The sequence below is a fragment of the Excalfactoria chinensis genome, chromosome 3 (assembly GCF_039878825.1).
Source record: "Excalfactoria chinensis isolate bCotChi1 chromosome 3, bCotChi1.hap2, whole genome shotgun sequence".
Lineage (NCBI taxonomy): Eukaryota > Metazoa > Chordata > Aves > Galliformes > Phasianidae > Excalfactoria > Excalfactoria chinensis.
The window spans coordinates 26,081,284-26,101,926 of record NC_092827.1 but is presented as its reverse complement, the minus strand read 5'-3'; the positions used below and the strand labels follow the sequence as shown (position 1 = coordinate 26,101,926).

The 20,643-nt window shown below is 35.9% G+C and overlaps 1 protein-coding gene across 8 annotated transcripts in view; it reads right to left on the bottom strand.

Annotated features, from left to right (window-relative positions):
• Positions 1 to 20,643, bottom strand: part of ADGRB3 (adhesion G protein-coupled receptor B3) — a 439,215-nt gene that overhangs the window by 45,479 nt on the left and 373,093 nt on the right. For all 8 annotated transcript variants that reach the window (XM_072331126.1, XM_072331131.1, XM_072331133.1 and 5 more), the window contains one exon: positions 257 to 407. In XM_072331126.1, coding sequence (XP_072187227.1) covers positions 257 to 407 — 151 coding nt within the window. The remainder of the gene's footprint in view (positions 1 to 256; positions 408 to 20,643) is intronic.

Here is a 20,643-nt window from a genome sequence, read left to right as displayed (position 1 = left end):
TGACTGAAAGCTTCTAAAATGATGTTAAAACATATTTATTACATAATTCCAACATAAACACCAGTATGGCTTGAGGTAAACGATTATAGTGAAGCTAAAGTGGAAGGACTTTTAGGAAGGACCTAGTTTTTCATTTGGCAATGCACCATCTACTATCTTTCAAGTTCACTGAGGAAAATGATAATATCTCAGGCATTGTCACTGCATTAAGGGTTTAATTCCAATGACTCTAAGTAAATGAATTTTACAGACTTACCCCATCCAAGGCACAGGAAACGTTTCCTTATGAGCCGTGTCCTAATTTTTCCAGTAACAGCCATATATGACTGCCACGCTTCTGTCAAGACCCAACAGAATGAAGCTAAGAAGAAGAAGTGCAAAAATGCGGTGGTTGTGGTGCAGATGCCCTGCAGGGATCAAAGAGAAGCTCATGCTGAATACTTAGGGACACTCATTTCTCTTTTCACGTCACAGAGCTGTCATATTCTATCATCTTGACCTTTATCCTTAACATCAGTTCTCCCTTTATGGTGTAGTTGCCACAAAGACAGAAAGAAAGAGATGCTGGTTTGGATTAGGCAGAAGAGCTCTGGACTGTTTTCTATAGCACTGAGTGTGCAGAGCAGGAAGAAAGAACATAACATAAATCATACCAACTGCTTTTTCTCTACATCCTTAGTTTGACCAGGGGTTTCCAAAATGCCATAGTGGTGAAATAGTAAAGATATTGGTTCTAAAACTGAATAAAGTAAGCATGGGGATGCAAATACTCCTAACTGCCAGTTGCATTCCCTTTACCTCCACGCAGAAGGACATAAATTCTAAATCTGAATTTTTGGCTCTAGATTAAGTTTAATATATCTGTTTTTACACATAAATCTGATAGACTGTTAACCTACTAGGATATACTGCCCGAAATCTTTTTAGTCAGGTTTAAGTATCAAAACCTTACCAATTACTTTGGATATTGTTTTTTATGGGTGTCAGATATTTGTCATCTGAAAAGTATTTTGAGTGCATGCAGTCAACTCTCCTTTGTCACTACAGCCTTTAATTAAACTTGACGCTGTCACTTATATAAACGAGCTTGCCTCTTTCTTGAAATAAATTATGATCTACCCTTCACTGTGTTGCTTGAAATGCCAGTTGCAGGCTATAAAATAAGTGTGCGCTGTACCACTGCATCAAACCCACACCAGTAATATTAAGAATAAAGTGCATTTATCCTCATCACAATTTAAAATGTCAAAATCACATCAACTGAACAGTTTCACACCCAATATTAACAATGCAAGATCAGAATTACGAAGAATGGATGTGATGACAATTTCTTTATGCAACATACCCATCTGATAGCTGTCTTAAATGAATATAAGACTGGCCAACATTTTTACTAAAATCCCAGTTCAGAAAAAATACGAATCAAGGCTGGTAGCTATGAAAGTTAGGAAATGATAATACATACATATCACCAGACTTGCATTTTAGTTCATTTTATATTCTTTATTAGTTTCAGACTGTGTTGCTATGAAATATCTACTGTTTTCCCAGATTCTTATCTTATTGCCTCAAATACATAGTTCACCTGGTATCAACCTCAAAAGTTTCAAAATGTTATGTACTTAAAGACTCAATCATTTCATTTCCTGCTGTCATTTTACAGATATGACAAACACCTTGCCTCGCAATCCTGGGTCAAATAATTTCTTTAAGTTGGGGGCAGGGGAGTAGGTGGTGTTTCTAAATTATTGTATGCAACATAATTATTGTTTATGTTTAAAAAGTGAAATGTAGAGTGGGAGAAAAAAAAAAAACCAAAAAACAGCAGATTCTGAAAATGCATTAGTTATCTAATCTTAGATTTTGCCTTTATTTTTCACATTCAGATGTTCCCAATGTATTTGAATTCATAAAATCTATCATGTTTAAGCCTGACTGATAACAGCACTTCCCGTATATGATAAATATAAGCTATGATGCAAAATGCACAGTAAACATTATAGAAAATAGAGAAATATTCTTTCTTTTACTCATTGTCTCCTTTGTTTTAACTTCCTACAGTGCAACCTCAATTTGTTTTTCCATCAATATTTTTGTTAAAACTGGCACATGCTGTTAGGACTACAGTTTGACAAAAAAAATGACTTTTCAGGAACAGCGTAGAATCTTTTAGGAAAAGGTTGCAGAGTTAAAATACTTTTAAAAATGCAAATATGCTACTTGTTGTATAAATATGCAAATCTGAACAAATCCTGAACTGTTTTGATGAAATCAGTGTTAATACTTATGGATGACTGAGTATAGATTGCAAGTTTTAGCCCATTTTTTATCCACTTTATTGAAAGAAAGACAGATGATAGTAATCTGATATAAATGTGGACATGGCTTTGTGGAAGAAAGAAGCGTGATGAAAATGTTAATGATCATGTTGATCACAAAATGAGAAGACAGAAGCAAGTTTTATTAGGAGCAATCTGTGTTCTAGCTGGAATATATGACTGCTGATTATAGCTAACTCTTACAAATGGCAGATGGGGTTCTAATGAACACTGATGGTAAGTCATGTAACAGCATATTTGCATCACATACTATCAGAAAGATGCAAAACAGCCTCAGAACATCACCTAACTATCACTGCTGGATCATGCTGACAGAATCATGCAAAGGCACTGCTTGAAGTGAGTTCAGCATCCCTCCATCCTCAGCAAGAGAACCAGCCCTGGCAGCTGGTACATGCCTATGTATAACCATGGGCTCAGCATGTTTGGCTGATATCCCCCTGGCATCCTGGCTTTTAAGTAATGCTGTATTCTTCTTCTTTGATAAATAAAAAAACAAACCACAAAGTGCTACAGCTGGGAAAACACTGTATCTGGGATATATATTCTCAAACAGAAAAAAAATAATTCATTTTCACCAAAGGCTGTCATTAGACTGGATATTATCTCTAGCAAGGGAGCCATAATTTTATGAGTACTTCATTCTTATTTTTTTTTTTTTCTCATTCTCACTAGGCCCTGGACTACTCCCAGGCTCCTCCCTCTCTTCTTCTGTTTTGGCAAAAGATCATCACCTGCCCCCCACCCAGCTGCACCTGCAGCCCATAATTTACAAAGCCACAGATGCCAACCAAGAGATTTTTGTACACATCCTCCCAAACTCCTTATTTGCTTTTAATTCTGGTATATTAAAACTCACCAATTTAATTACCTGTGCTGAGTGCCTTTCAACTTGTAACAAAATTAATTTTAACAGCATAATTTATTCTCACTTTCTTCAGCTTCTGAAATGAAGTTGGCTGTTACACTAACCTCTTCTTCCTTCCATAGCTGCTGTTCTCAGCTCCACAGATTTAATTCTAATTATAAGTAGGGAAAAGGAACTTTTCTGCCCTCAGAAAGCACAATTTCATGAGATTTAATTGAGCCTCAAGTGTTTAGGTAGCTTGAATATCTACGTATGACAATCTCTTCTTCATAAACAATATACCATTAAAAGCAAAACTCACATCAGGATTCAAATTATATTCTTCTTTCATTCTTGTAAGGGAGACACTCAATTGAAAAGTGTAAAAAACAATGGAAATTCCAATCTACTTATTCTAGAGTTTAATATTTGTAACATAATAATGATAAGTAATACTGAGAACTGTAATACTGAGAACAGTTATTTATTTTCAGGACCTACACAAACAACAATTAGTAGATCCTGAAAATCAGCATTTGTCACAATTTCTGGAAACTAATCTTTTTTTTAATGAAAGAGCAAATCTTCCACGCAAAGAGGTCTACCCAAGAATGCCTGATTTTCCTTCTTACCCTAAAACTGGTTCTTTTTTTCCAGAACAAACTAGTTGCCTGTCTCTGTATTCTGATAAATGTAATAATCAAAACAACGCGAAAATAAATATGAAAAATGAGATTTATATTGGTTATAACAAATTGAATAGGGCTGAAATCTACTCAGCTGGAATTTGTTGTGAAAGAGATACAGGAATTAGTGAAAAATCATGAAAATAATTTCATGAAGATTAAAAACTGAGCTCTAAAATGATAAATTAAATGGGTGCTAATTTTATTTTTATGAAGTCTGACCATGGACTGAATACACAAAGAGCAAACACTTCAAGAGCACAACCAAGAAATGATGAAACAAAGAATAATGAAGACAAAGACAAAGCAAAGTCCACTGCAAAGAACAGAAACATAACTTCTTGCTAAAGTTGGCATTCAGTTATTGGCTTTTTGCAACTCTCAAGTCCTTAAACAGGCACAGAACAATTTATCTTTTCCATGTTAGTGCTAAACAAATAAATTCATAAAGGAAAATAGTACTTCTAAATCTCTTTTCATTTGCTTTCTTTTACTGACTTTTTTTTTTTTAATTATTATTTTTATTTTTATTTAAACTGACTTGAACAACAGAATACATTTGTCTCCAGAGCGAAGAACACTGCCACTACAGGAATAAGCACATACTACTCAGATAATACTAAATTCTAGGTTAAATACTACTTTCTAGAGTAAAGTACCACAAGGCACTAGATGAGCTTTCAGAAACTGTGAGACAAGTAGGGACTTGCATTGCAAGACTGTGTTTAAGGAAAAGGGAATGCATTTCAACAGTAAATATGGCAAGTATAGCTGTCTCTTCAGTTTAATATTGAAAATTGTTAATTTCCTAAATGCTTGAGAAATCGTAACTGCAGACTTTCAGGTTTCCCTTCTAGAATTATTAATAATACTGGAACCACAAAACTTAGAGTGTATTATTTTGATTTTTAAAAATTCCATGTTCTTTTCTTTTTCTGCACTAGCATACTTCTAGTATCTCTTGTTCAAGCAAGGAAATCTGAAAACCATATTGAAAATATCACTCTAGTGTAAAGATTTTGTTCTAAAATCATTGAATCATCTAAATTGGAAAAGACCTTCAAGATCATTAAGTCCAACCATCAACCAGACCTACTGAGTCCCATTCCTAAGCTATGAGCCTTGGTGTCACATCCACAGATTGAATACCTCTAGGGATAAGGACTGCATCACTTCCCTGGGCAGCCCATTCCAGTGTTTGAATACCTCACCTGTGAAATAATGTTATTCATACTTCTAACTCAACAGTTGCAAAGCTACTTTCATTAAATTATTCACAAACTTTTTGATATTCTAAAAATCTCCTCTCCTCCACAGCCGATGGTTGAAGTGGTTTAACTTCACTATGTTGTATTCTGATATCTTTACATGATAACCTAAGTTAATTAGCATTAGACTTCATGAACATTTATGTGAGAGATTTGAATAGCTAATAATTGTACTGTGAGATTCTATACATGGTACAAGATAATGTGAATGGTAACCTTTACTTGGAATTTTGGAGCAATTTGGTTTTTTAGTACAACAGCTGCAGTTTTTGAATATTTATACATTCACTTCCATAAAAGTCACGAGGGATAATTGAGGACAATCAATTTTTCTTCCTTTATGCAACCATTTTTGTTTCACAACAAATAAGATGACTTTCTAGGTTCTGAGATAAGTAGCTTAAAAATGACCCAGTTTCTGTAATTCCTTTACTTAATTTATGGCTACAGTCTCATCTTTATCAACAGCATCAAAATTCCACAGGTAGATGCACTCAGTGTTGAGTTTTCATTACTTTTATTTTTTTCTCATTTTATATGAATTGTCACAAAGGTTGTTAAAATTGAGGCTACATATGCTCAGTTTCAGGGTGCAGCATGATCTGTTCAGTTGGTTTGGTTTAAGGTTTGTTTTTCTGTCACATCTGATCTTCTGTTCTGGACAGAGACCAGGGACAAATGGTGCCTCCTGGGGGTCAGTGCTGGAACCAATACTCTTTAATATCTTCATCAGTGACATTGACAGAGATGTCAAGCGCACCCTCAGCAAGTTTGCTGATGACACCAAGCTGTGAGGTGAGGCTGACATACCAGAGGGACAGGATACCATATAGAATTACCTAGACCAGGCCCAGGGGAACCTAACGAGGTTCAACAAATCCAAATGCAAGATCTTGCACCTGGGTTAAGGCAATGCTCACAACAGATGCAAGCTAGGGGATGAAAGGATTGACAGCAACCCTGCTGAAAAAGACCTGGATGTACTGGTGGATGACAAGCTGAACATGAGCCAGCAGTGTGCCCTTGCAGCCCAGAAAGCCAACTGCATCATGGGCTGCATCAAAAGAAGTGTGGCCAGCAGGTTGAAGGAGGGGATCCTGCACCTCTGCTCTGTGCTAATGAGGCTTCACCTGGAGGTGAAGCTTACTTCAATGCTTACTTCAAAAGTAGTTTTGAAATTTATCCCTCAAAGAGGAAAACATTCACAAACTTTACTTGCAGTTGATGACACAGGAGATCAGTCAGAATGTCTCTTATTTTTCACCAAGTATGGACTCCAGCACCACAGGAGCTGTTTGTATCTGATTTACAAATAGTATGCAGTCACCCCTACACCTCATATCAGTAACTTCTGCATTTTAATTTAATAACATGTAGCAGTACTCTGGCATCCCTCTGTTATGTCTATAGAAATAACTGCTGATCTTTTTTTTTTTTTTTTTTTTTTTTTTTTTATTGGCCCAAATTCTTTTCCAAACCTTAAAATGCACATAGTACAAAATCATTCCATTAACCAGGTGTGAAGGGATATTCTACTATTTTTGGCATAGAAGAGTGTTTGCAGAAGTTCATTTTTGCACCTGAAAACCTTTCTTGCACTGTCTTATGTCAAAACCTGTCTACATTAGCTAAAACAACAGCATCCTTTATGTACTGGAATGTGAGCATGTGATCCATACCAATTAATTGTTAGTGTTTTCTTTGGCACAGATTTGACATAAGCCAAAAGGTGCTCTCTCAGGCCAGGCTCAACCACAGATTGAAGGAAAGACTGGGCCAGGATCTCTGCCCTCTGATCAACCTGCAGATAGCTCAGCTCCTGCCTTGGGGGACTGAACTGTGTGCCTTCGAGCCATCTTGTGCCAGTTTGCCTCAGGGCTATAAAAACATTTGTGGCCAATTGCAGTAACTGGCTTGGACACAGGCAAGAAGCGCAGTTGGATAATTCATAACATGCTAAGCTATTGCTACCATATGAGACAATAAAATCCATTCTGTATTTTTTATAACATTCTCTAGAGATTGTCACTGCAGTATGCAGGTTTATAATGTGTTAGCTCAGAATTGCTTTCTTCATGGCATGCTTACTGTAAATTGAAAGCCAGTTGGAATAGAGTGCTCATACACTCATGCTCATTTTAGTCATGCTCCCAGTTTAGACTGTTATTGCTAGGTTATATGCAAGCAAATGAACTCAGCATAAGCAATATCACAGAACAGGTTAGAGAGACGGTTTAATTTATTTGACTGTAAAGCCTGGTAAGATTGGTAAGGGAATCTCTTTCCTTTTTGCCTTGGTGCTGTGAATATGCATATTTTTCTGGACTGTCAGAGGGAGAATAAATAAATAGGATCCTCTAATTGTTTGTAAGGATAATTCAAAAGTTAGTGCAAAGACACACCTTAATTGATTTATTTTGGGCATTACACCAGAAGAATAAGGGATGGTAAATATATGAATAGAGAACTATAGTCTCATTCTGTATCTAGAGTAATTTTCTGAGTATTTTAAATGCTTATAAAAGTGCTGAATGAATATTTTTTCTAGTAAGTGAATATGGTTGATTTCACCTCATGAATTGCTTCTGCTGGCTTTGATGTTAAACACTTTAAACGTAGTAAATGCCAACCATTGGCACAAAATGACAGCATTTAAAGTATGTATGTCCTTATATGAATGTATTGAGAAGTTCGTGGAGCTTGGAACAGAAGGTTTGCAGTCAGAACATAAAAAATAAGAAACCCTTTACAATTCAAAAGCATAGGACCCATCCATATAAATACAGGATTTTCAGTTTCTTCCTGACAACTTAAATTCCAGTTCTTCTCATGGTTTTCTAATAATGATGTTTCAGTGTTACAGAACACCTTTTCCTAGTTTCATTTTTTACCCTTTGTTTGCAATGTCCTTCTGATAACTCAGACTTTTAGAGTGTAAAGCGATCACGCTTAGTTCAGTAATCAAATAACTGTCATGTTATGCAGAAACAACTTCTTCATTACACAACTGCTGAGGTATAAAATCTAAAAAATTAAGTGGAAGGCCATGATATCCAGCAAAATACTCAGTAAAACCACCTTGTGAGGTTATACATTTACATCATCTGAAAGATTTCTTGTTTTAAAGTGGACTTCTCATTTTACAAAGCATAAATTTGAGGATAAAGCATAGATTAGTTTTTTGAATCAATGGGCACATAAAATCAACCTCACCTTTGAAGAACAGATGGAGTTCTTATGTTCTTGCATGTAAGGAGGGTAATAGTTATATAGGATCAGAATTGAGAGTGCAGTCTGAACATAAGGGACTGGATTGATATGGATGAAAGTATAATTTGACCTGAAAAGTCTCCACAACTGGCTGTGACTCATAAGAAAACAGGGAATGCACAGTAGCAGAATGGTTGTAGTGCTCTGTCAGAAACAATTCTACTTACTTGGAAAATATGTAAATATAGGTGGAGATTATAGAAAAATAACAAAAAAGGCTTCACTGATATTATTTACTCTTTGCTTTTCAGTACAGCAAATTTTCAGAAACTGTTTTTAGACACAAAAAAATTCATGCAGTTTAAAATATGGAATGTGCAGTGTGCTCTCATAAATGAAGACAGTTGCTCTTGGCAGGTTTGAAGAGCTATAACAGACAACTGTGTTAACACTGAAGCGAAAGCTGTTTGGAATATTTAGATGCATTAGCATAAGAATGGCTATACATGTTTGGAGAAGAATGAAGGATACAAGAGCCAACAGTCAGTTAGAGTGATGAGTAATTCATGCCAGAGCATTCCAAAGGTCCTGAGTCTTCCTAAGTTTAATTTATTTAAGAGTTCACTGTTGTCACCCTGTGAGTAGCCAGGGGCAATGAGCCAGGATTGATAATGAAGGGGTGGCTGAGCTAAGCACAAGGGTTACTCATGAGTCAGCAATGACTGCAGCTAAAGAAAAGAGTAGTTTATAGTTTAGTTGTGAGGGAGGTCCCTATGCAGTTCGGAGAAAAAGAGGATAAAGTGTCTGAACACCGACAAAGGCAGGGAATCAATGGTGCTTTGTTGAAGAAATGATGTAACATAAGAGTTAAGAATGGGAACTGATAGATTTGAGACAAAAGAGGATCCTATTGGAGGATGCAAGAACAGTGCAAACTGATGTCCAGGTGGAAAAATTACTAGGGAAAGCACCAGATAGAGATGTAGAATAGTGGTAGATGGAGAATAGTGATTTGCATTGCTCCTCAATTATGTATCGTTAAAACCTTGTCAATGAATTATTGTTATAGAAAAAATACAATCAGCACTTGAGTATCTCTACTTTCAGCATAAATTAGATCATGTTTGTTCAATTTTGATCTAATCTGCTAACAATTAAAGTACTGTAGTTTTAGGGGGTTTCCACAGCAATGAAAATGATGACAGGAAAGAGAAGTTCAACAACAATGCTTGCAGTTGACTTTCACTTAGTCTGACTGTCATAATTATAACCATATGAAAACAGTCCATCATCTGGTCTGGGATACTTACATCAGCAAATATTCCTTCTCTGCATTGCTGCAAGAGTTCCATCTAATTCCTCTGTTAACTGAAACTATTGAAGCAATTGCAGCTTTACAATGCTATTACAATATTATCACAGATGACTTACCTTTACTATAGAACAGTAACTATTAACAGTAACAGAACTATTATCTTTACTATAGAATAGTATAGAATATACTATACATAGAATATATAGATCCTAAAAATATTTATTTAAGAAGAATGACAACAGAAAGATGATTTTGCCCATATAGGCACCCCTAGTTTCAAGCATGCGTATTTCTCTTTGTCTGACCTTCAGTTTTGGTCACTGCATACCATAGTGACTGAGATGTTGTGTAATTAGATAATTTATTGCAATTGGAAAAAAAAAAAAAAAAAAAAAAAAAGCAACAAAGCAACAAAGCAACAGTATCCACACAATCAAAGAAACAAGGAGGTTGTGACTATGTCTATATGAATGACTGCCTATGAAGACGAATAAGAACAATATGTTAAAAAGTCAGCTTCTTTACTTCATAGCTTCCATTCATAGCTTCCATGGTAAGGTAAAATATCATTTTATTTATTTATTTATTTATTTATTTATTTTTAATAAATAAAATGTGAAACCACTTATGCTGCTTGTAGTCTCCTAATGAATAGAAAGGGGTTTCCAAATGAAGAAGGAAAAAGGTTTGGAAGAACACTGGACAGCAGGCACAGAGACTTCAGCAAGTTAAACTACAGAAAGAACTATTACCTAACAACATGACAGCTTTCTGCAGTTGGGCTTCAGATAATGCTTTCCAAGGGATTTGATGGGATCCCCCTTAAGATAGCTACAGCAGAAAAAGAACAACAGTGCCTCAGAGCTGGCTGCTCCCAGGAGACAAACCAGAAAGGCTCCATGATCAGCTTGAAGAAGATCATATAATCTTCTGTGCTCTGGATGTATAAACAGCAACAAGAGGAAACACACTGCATACAAAGCCTCCACTATGGAAACTTGTTTAAAATGTACAGTGTATGTACATTTTTAATATCAAATAACCTGATCTGAGATTCCAATGTTTATTTGGGTTATTTTATCTTCAGTTCCACTTATAACAGAATAGTGTCCATTTGCATGTAGAAATGAAAGAGATAAACTTAATAAGAAGGTAATTTGTATTCCCTAATGAAGTGTATGAGGTCATTGCATGCATGAACATTTATCTTATCAAAGAGAAGATGAACCTAAATAAAACTACATCTTTACTGCCTCAAGGTTAGTGTTTTGAATTATAACTGTTCTGTGTATGATTTAGACTATAGTCTCATTGAAAGTGGAGCACCCAGTGCTCTTTCAGTGTTGGTACAGAACAGCAGTCCAGGACAACTGAAAGACATGACTGCTAATCACATAATCATTCAAGGTGTTGCCTCAACAGAAATTTAATCCTAATAATGTCTTTCCCCAATGAGATTTGATATAGCTTTGGATAAGTACAGAAGTGAAAACCTGGTAAGAAAAGACCAAATGCATTTCTTGAAGGCTTGTTAAAATATATGACTCAAAGGGCAAACAGAAACCCTCAGTTTACAGAACTGCTAATTTATCTTCACCACACATATCAGAAGAAGGTCTGTTTACCAAAATATATTACTGCTTAATAAATTACTCATGTGTTTCAGACCGCTTCTTCTCATCGATTTTAGCTCTAGTTAGCTTTGAGCATCCTGCTATTTCCTGGTTTGTTCCTTCATTAATATTACCTTCTCAATCCATGTTAGGCACAGTTCCTAAAGATAAATTGTTTTTGACCCTTGAAGGTGGTAATGCTGTGACAGCTTTATGGTAAGCGCTCATCACTAATTATTTTAGAATTACAGTTGAATCAACTTCAGCCAGATATGGCAGATGTTTCGTGGACCTCTATTTCCCCCCTCCCCCCCCCTCCCCCTTCTCCTTTTCTTCCTTTTCCTGTACCTATTTTTAGCCATTAAACAAAGTTAATAAGAATATTTGTGATTATTTATTGTACATTAAGTTGGCTAACTGTAGCCAACTTTAGATAGCTTCCTTTCTCTGTGTGGCACAGAAGCACTGACTAGTGCTTGTAGATCTTTTTTAAAAAATTCTCTAGTGAGAACACTCATTTTAATTACTCAATTGATCTCAATAAACTATCACCATATATGTTTCAAAACTTCCTTTTCCATTTTCTTATTCTAAATTAAAAACCATCTAATAATATTCTTTTCTCAGTCAAAGACATTACAGAGGTTGTAATACTTATAAGAGAAGTGCTGGCTCAAAAATATGTACATTCTGAATAAGCTGAAATGCTGACAATTTGATTTGTGTCACAGAACTCTGTTTTTTTCTTGAAAAAACACAGCAGGATGCAGCAGATCATCTGTAGTTCTGGGGCTGAGCACTGGGTATGTGTGGATCAGTCTTATCTGTGGTCTTTTTTAAAAGAAATACTGCTAGTTAATGGGAAAGGTCGTATGATGACAAACAGGATACAGACAGTGTGATTAACTAAAACTGCAAGTCACAGACCTAGAATGCTCATTATATTACTTTATGTCTTTGAAACACTATAAAATTGCAACATGGGACTCAATGCTATAGAAATTTGAAGGTAGCCAAAGGAATACATGAGTTTAAAATCAGTTAGAGAATAGGCTGACTGCTCAGTGCAGTATGGGCTCCAAAAATCTTTAAAATACAGACTGCAAAAAGTTAGGGATGCATGTAAGAGAAAGTATCATTCATTCCCTACTCTTACATGCATCCCCACATGTCTGCTTAATGTAGACAGCACAGCAAATAAGACAGATCATTGAGCTGATCCAGTACTGCCGTTCTTATGATCTAAAGCTGGCAGGTAGCAAAATTACATCAGATAATTTTAAAAATCAGGTCAAATCATGAGGGATAAGAGTTCTGTCTATGTAAAGAAAATCCCTTTCATCTATATAGTTACAAAAAACAGACACTCCTCTCTTACTCCATTTAAACAAAGGTCCAAAATCTTTGGTACAATTTTTGTGCACAACACCCAAGCCAGAACCAATTGCCTTCACTTCTACATTACCCAGGAACATCACCCTCCTGTCTTATGTTTTGTTTTGTTTTGTTTTTCCTTCAAGAAAGAACATACATTTCAGATTATTACTCTAGATGAAATACTTTGATTTAATATAAATGAGCAGCATTTTATAAAACCAAATTTTCACTACTCCCATACTGATTTCTCTGTGAATTTAATGGCATTTTGAGGCAGACAGTTTCGTGGTTCTCAAGGTGTAGTCCTATTTCCTATTCATTTGTGTGCATTTTTCATATAGAAATAAAAGACAGATGCAAACACACAATGAAACAGAAATGTCTTCCAAACATGGTGAACTTAGGTATAAAGTGCATTATCAGTGGTACTGTTAAGGTACTGAAAATCCATAAATCTACTGCTAGTGCGAATGAAACAGTTAGCTGACTTCTTGAACTTGGATGTTTTTTTTTCCCCGCCTGTACCTGCCTCCCCCAACTATAAAACAGTAGTGATGAGACACACCATTCATTAAGCATTCAGACTCAAAGATTCAAACCATATATTTATGAATAATTGGCGTAATTAAATTTCAAGTTGAATGTCTCTTCTTGTTTTAAACAACTTTTTTCTCAAAGAAATGGAAAGAATGTAGTGGAAAAATCTTTGAACCATCTGTTAAAAGGAAAGGCCAAACGTAAAGCAAACAACTACCTACTCTCCTGAGCTCAACAGGTGTTTGTATGTGGATGTGAAGTTTTATCTTTTTATCAGAATCTGTCACTCAACAGAATAATGTGAGAAAGGCAGAGACGGGGAGATTAAAAAATAACAAAACTTTAATAGGCTAAAAAGTGTTGCCATAGAGACCAATTCAAATGTTATAAAAATAGCTCTTTGTTGGTATCGTTATTTTCCTGTCCAGTATTCTACCGGACTGGAGCAGACAGTCTCAACAAGATCCTCAGAGTCATCCAAAACAAGCGTGAAGATCGCAGAAGTTGCTTTGAATCTATGGTTACCTGCAAATTTGGATTACTAGATTCAAAAAGTTTATTACATAGTTCTTGGCTTCCAAGAGCTAAGACTTTTGGCACTTTGCAGCTCTTCCATTTTTGTAGAAGTTTCTACTCTATTGAAAAGAAAAACGTCCCTTTATAATCACTGAAGTTGTTTCAGTGGTGCTTTGAGATCATACTTGTTTTGTGTATGTCTTTCATGTGTGTATGTGTGAGCTGATGAAAGAAGTAGCAGAGATTTTACTCATTTTATACTTTTGATTCCAATAAAAGCTATTAGGAGTTGTATTTTTTGTTTGTTTGTTTTGTTTTGTTTAAACAATGGGAATTTGACAAATAGATGAATAGGACATTAATTTAGGATTAAATTTCTTATAACTGTAATATTGAGCTTTGCAATCAAATTTGATATGACAATCATTTCCCAGTCATTACTGTATGTGCTAGAAACATTTCTTAGAAACCTACTTTCATAAATGAGCTTCTATTTATTTATTTCATACAAAAAAGAATTTGTAGGAAAGGTTTTCAGTCAATGAAACAGACTGAACAATGAAACAGAAATGAATAAAAAAAGGTAGCAATGTAAATAAAAAAGAAAATCCAAGAATTATTCCTGCTTTCCACCCTTCCAGTATCTTAAATCCATTAAGAAAGATTGTGTTAGCCTTGTGCTTGCTTAGCTTATCCTAGCAGTTGGACTGGTTCACTTTGTCTTAATCCTATTTCTCTAGTCCCTGGTTTAAGAACTGCTAAGACGAGTGTACTTATAGATTACTTATTCCAGAGATGAGGGATTTGAGGCATGTGTTTTATTGCATTAGCAAAGCGATTAGAATTAGTTGAATTGTATCTGCCAAAAAGGGTGATACATTTTAATAAAAAAAAAAAAAAATCTTCCTAGTGTAGCTGTAACGATATGGGCTAGATTTTTGCTCTCTGTAGCTTTTTGTACTGGCAAGGAAATTGTTCACCACAGGAAATTCTAAATCCATGGTACTGACAGATATTTCATCCCCTTCCCCTGTGGTTTGCTCAGGCTAGCTTTGCAAGGCTCCTAGAACCATTGCCACTGGGCCTGGGTTGGAGCTTCCATCTTGTTGCAGATGGGTTTGAGGCATAGCTCACCCCAACTAGCAGGATTTTTGTTCATTATTTCTAGGCAACAGGTTTGCTTTGATTGATATTTCTGGTGTGATATTTCTGGAAGCAATCTGTTTGACCACTAGAAATGAGTTCTGTTTATATAAAGTACACAGCTGAAATGGTGGATTGGCAGTAATCTGTGCAGTGGTGTGGAGTAGAGGACTACAAAATGCAGAAGGGTAAAGAAAATAATTAGAAAGAATTCCCCAAGTGAAGCCCAAATATTAGGCATTTTTGTTTACAGTTACCCTACATGATATAAGGAGTGGTAAGAAGCATGCTATTAGAAAAGGAATAAAGAAAAATAAACCTCATGGCAGTGCTGCATAGGTGTATTAACAGGGAAAGAAGAAACCTGTGAAGAAAACAGCTCCAGATCCCCGCAGTAATGAATCCCAGTTCACAAATGGCTGTGACATAAAAGCTATTGTGAGGGCCTTGCTTAATCTGGAGACATTAGCTATGTCAGTGACCTGTAGTATAGTGGGAAAGTATCCTGATGCATGCCACAGGTGACATTACTGAAGACCTTATGTGTTCCTTCCCAGAGTGAAAAGGAAATAAAGTGATAGAACAAAATACAGAGAACTTGTCATGTTAATGGCCTAGGCAGAAGGAATGTTAGATATGACAAGGTCAAACTTATTGGAAGGTCCCAGGAACATGAGGGAAAAAAATAAAGCTTTTAACTGCTGAAGTTCACAGTCTTACTGAACCCTGAAATACACTGTTAAAAGAAGAGACTAATAAAAGACAAGATAGCTTCTAGCATCAGATACACTTGTTTGCCAGAACACTAGGAAGATTTCACCCTAGGAAAAGTGAGGTCTCACAAAGCCTTAGAAAATGGCCGCATGGTTTACGTTTAAACAGCATAAGAAGGGTTTTTATCGGGCAAAACTGAGGAAAAAAGAAAGCCACAACTGTGAAAGAACTAACTGAAATCCTATGGGGAAGATGCACATTTGTAAGGACAAGCAGAAAAGAACATGTGCTTTTTTTAGCACACTGGGCATTAATTTGAATGCCATTGTCCAAAGCATTATCACAGTCAGATGTCAGTGCAGGTTCCTGGCAAATCCACCTAACTAAATAATCTGTTCCATTGTACACCTATGTCAAAGCCCCTGTCAGAAAGGCGTGAATCTGATGGATGCTGCCTGTGCATCTTCACCACCTGAGCACCTCCAAAGCAGTCATTCAGACTGACAAATTGCTGGTGTCTTTCCAGTCTTCTAAGAGAGAACTGGTCATGGCTCAGGCAGCTTCATCTGGAGGTATAATCACTCTCATGTTTGATCAGGATGTGCATCTTTACAGCAGAGAAAATAATGAGCACAGTAGATGAATACATGCACTTTTCAGGCTCAGTAAGCTGACATCTCTCTGAGCAAAATATAAATTGGAAAATTCATGAGCACAACATTAGTATATAGGAAATTTAGTCATTTTTAGGCAAACCTCTCCTATCCAGGATGTTTCTATCGTAAGGTATTACCTGACTAAGACAAATACATGGAGAATTTTTTACAAAGTGCTTTTATTTCTGACATGGCACTACTCTTACAAATGTACAGGGGGGAAAAAAATAAAACGAAAACACAACAACTGTAAGAATCTTCATTAAATTTCACAGTCATTCAAAAGCAGCATTGGTGGGTATACCTTTGCATGGTCAGTGTGCCACAGACAAAAAATAAACAGCTGGAAGAAGACAAGGCACTGGATGAAAAGACTGACTGTCTCAAGTGGAAAAGAAGATTTTAACAGTTAGGTTGTCTGTTCCCCTTGTATTTTAACATAGAAAAAACCATCAATAGTTAGAGTTATTTGGTTTAAGATAATTGCATGATGTTCTACATTAGAGTTCAAAACTCTGTATCTTACCCCCCTTACCCCCCTCCGCCCCCCTCCCCAGCTCTGTACATACAAGCAAAAAAAAATACACTCCTGGCAGAGACAACAATCAACTGCTTAAACTAAACAGCTAGCAGCAAAAGAATAAAAGGCTTTACAGACAGATTTCAGTTCTGCATTGACCTTGTCCTGGCAAAAATCCCAGCATCTGACAGTTAATTTCAACAAATTAGAGATGAATAACTAATGGAATAGACTTGCCAAAAACCTACCTAACTTTGCCAAAAAGGAAGATATCAGTGAAGTCAGCATCTAAAAACACTACTGCTGCACTGGATAGACTGAATGGATTTGCACACAAGTGATGGCCAAATTTTGAAAAGACAGCATGTCAAATCCTTGCTGTACTAGGCAGAGATCTATTCCAAAAGTTAAGTGACACTGAGATAAAAGGAAAGGCAATTAAACCACTACACCTGTTTGCTTTGATTAAGCTTGTGTTCAGAAACTATAAAGTGAATATGTTGAGGAATTTATAAAATTAAAACAACAACAACAAAACAAAAAACAACTCTCCAGATTCTAGAAGGCTCTTTGACAAGTTTTGCATAGCTACAGCCATTTATAGTATTCCTATTTTAGGCTTTGCAGTATAACTTTTTCATAAGAAAAACATGATGACACTTCCTGTAGCACTGACTTGGCTAGGTACTATTGGATTGGTTACAGTTTCAAGACAGCATCACACCATATTAAAAAAAAAAAAAAAAAAAAAAAAAGACAATTTTTGCAAAATGCAAGCATGCAAGCTACGTCTATACCAGCAAGCTAAGCAGGACCAGGTTATAGGCTCAAGCACCTGAGCACCTGGCAGGTGATGATGAACTATCAGCAGGTGTTGCTGAACCATCCCCATGCCCTCTGCTATGGTCTGTGCCAGAGTTTAACCCCTGCATATTAGCTGGCACACGTCCTTGGATAGCATAGGCCAGCAGGAAGCACAAATGCATCCTGCTTGTGCTGAAAGGCAAAGGTCTGTATGGAATAAGCTGTGCAGTGCCAGTTGTCCCCAGGGCCAGAAAACATTTCCCAGCCTGTTTAATTCACTATAGATTTAGTATTGACAAAACTATGGAGTTTCTGAAATCCTTGTAACACAACACGGGTCTCATTTTGTCTCTCTGAAAACATTGACTCATGCTTCTCTAATTGCCTTAAAGCCTAACTCAGAAGACAAAAAATTGTTAAAAGGTTTCTATTATTTGTTTGCTCTCGCATTCCTGGCTTTATCCCCTGCAATATCACTGCTGGTCCCTACAATTCCCTGTGACATCTGTACAATGGGAAAACCAGCACTTCCCTCCAGTATTAGAAGGACTATGAGGACAAAGTGGTGGAGATGAAGCTCCTTGATGCTGAATTATGACACATATACCTCTGACTGAGTCTGAGGAGCAAACGGACTTTTAAGACAAAATTTTACAAAGACTAAAATAAATACGTTTCTTAATATTCACTGTTAGCTTAATGGAAAACATTATACAAACAGCTTGCTTTGTCCATTTTCACAGAAAATCTTTAAAAAAACAATCTATGCATTAAAGTACGTAAGTGTAATATATACGTTTTATATTAAAATTATCCAATTATTTTTCCTTTTTGCAGATTTAGCAATGCTTACATTTCTACTTATTCCCTCACCTTGATTTTGCATTATCTGTGTGTGTTTCAACTAAAGTTGGAACTTTTCATTTTAGTACTTGAACCTCTCCAGCCCTCATGCCATCCACCTCATGAAAAATGAAAAAGTGCCTTTGATAATTATTTTTATGCTAATATACAATGAGTGCAGAGTGAAATGCTATCATTCTGTGTTTACTACCCCTTTTTGTACAGGAAGAAATGATTACATATAACATTTGACAGTAAGGTATCAAGCCCTTGATTTAATGCTTCTAAGTAATGTATGTCAAATTATTATCAACATAGAACTTTCAAGTAAAATGTTTTCTGTTTTCACAATGTATTTATCAGATCCTTATAGTTTAAAAAGACTCCCCCTCTTCACTACCACATAATTTTGTAAGATCAGTCTGAATCCCTGAAGTTTATTATTCTTCATAACTGCTAATATTACATAAAACATACTGAGGTACTAGTGCAGAAGGAATTAAGTAGGGATACGATGCCAAAGTGCTTTGACCTTTCCCACCAAAATATCAGGGATCAATTATTCTCTTTATTCACTGTAGACAGAAATATATGAAAGCATATATGAAAGCAGGAAAAAAAAAAAAAAAAAAAAAAAAAGTCAACTAATTGGAAAAAGCTTTTGGCAATGTAACAAATTCCATGGGCAATTACAGAAGCATCAATATTGAAAAACAGACATTTTTTTTTTTTTTTTTTCTGCAGGAATGATTCAGAACTAATAAAGTAGTTCCAGGTGTAATGTGATGGATAAGATGATGTCAAACATGCTGTAAAATTAAAGAAAGCTTTAATAAGCTGCTGCACTTTAAAACGTTTTAACTTCTACGCTATTCTCCTCTTTTGGAAGTTATTCATAGAATCAAAGAATCATAGAATAGTTTGGGTTGGAAGGGATCTTTAAGATGAACCCCCTGCTATAGGCAGGGACACCACCTCTAGATCAGGTTGCTCAAAGCCCCATCCAGTCTGGCCTTGAATGCTTCCAGTCAGGGGGCATTAACAGCCTTGCTGGGCAACCTGTTCCAGTGTTGCCTCACAGTAAAGAGTTTCTTCTTAATATTGTGTGTGAATTGTATGACCATTACTAGAGTTGTACTCTCTCATAAAAAAAAGCAAGGAAGTGAGCAAGTCAAAGCAGAAATAAGAAGCCCAAGTCAGAATCTGTAGGCTGATCTTTTAATTGATACCTCTCTGTACCTCTTAGATTCCTGAGCACTTTTAATAGTTTGGTGATGTGACTTCTGAAAATCTGACAAGCCCCACTACACAGGAATTTAAGTTCTTACTGGAGGATGTGTGTATGTGAGTGAGTGTTATTTTTGATTTTGCTACAACCTGTTTCTCCAAACTGGTGGATCGATCACAGTTGTGTCAGATAGTTCTGTTATAAAAGAAAAATAGAAACACCATCTCTTTCTCTATTTGTTTTCTTTGCTTGAACTCAATTGCTAGTCTATCAACTTCACATTAAATTGCAGTTTGGTAAGGCACAAGCAATTGAGAATATCTCCAACTTTTAAAAAGTGAAGTGCAGGATAGCTTACTTGAGATTAAAACTTACACTAACCAAGGTCACTTGGCAATTATTATTATTATTGGTCATCCTATGCAAATATTGCTCCTCTGTTACTTCCTCTGACATTTCTCTCTTCTTTCTTGAATTTTGTATTCTTTATTTATTGTTGCATACAGAAAAACCATAGACTAGCTCTGAAGGCCATAAAAATTGATGTCTGGCTTTGAGCACTTTCACCCCTGTTCTCAGGGGTCTAATAGTGGTTTAACACCTTAAATGTAATTCTGTGCAATTTTTACACTGACATAAACTTCTCAAAATCAAATTTAATGATTTTTTTCTTACATTCTAATCACCTTAAATCTTTTTAGTTTTTATTTAACTGTTATCATTGCATACTCTCCCGTTTCAATTACAACTGACAATCTTGGGGCTAGATTCTTTAGTACTGCTTTTCTCTTCTTTCTTTCTGTATCCTTTTAGGCTCATTTGCCCCAGGCATACTCCTCTGCCATGCAAAACCAACATTAACTGCATCAGGGAACTCTCAGATCCCTAATGAGTGAGGGAGATAGCAATGAAAGGGTGTATTTGAATACTTATCTAAAGCTTCTTTCTGGGAAAAGAGATTTACAATTTATATCCTATACAAAGAACTCATCTTTTACCATCCCAGAGATATGATCATAGACAATTT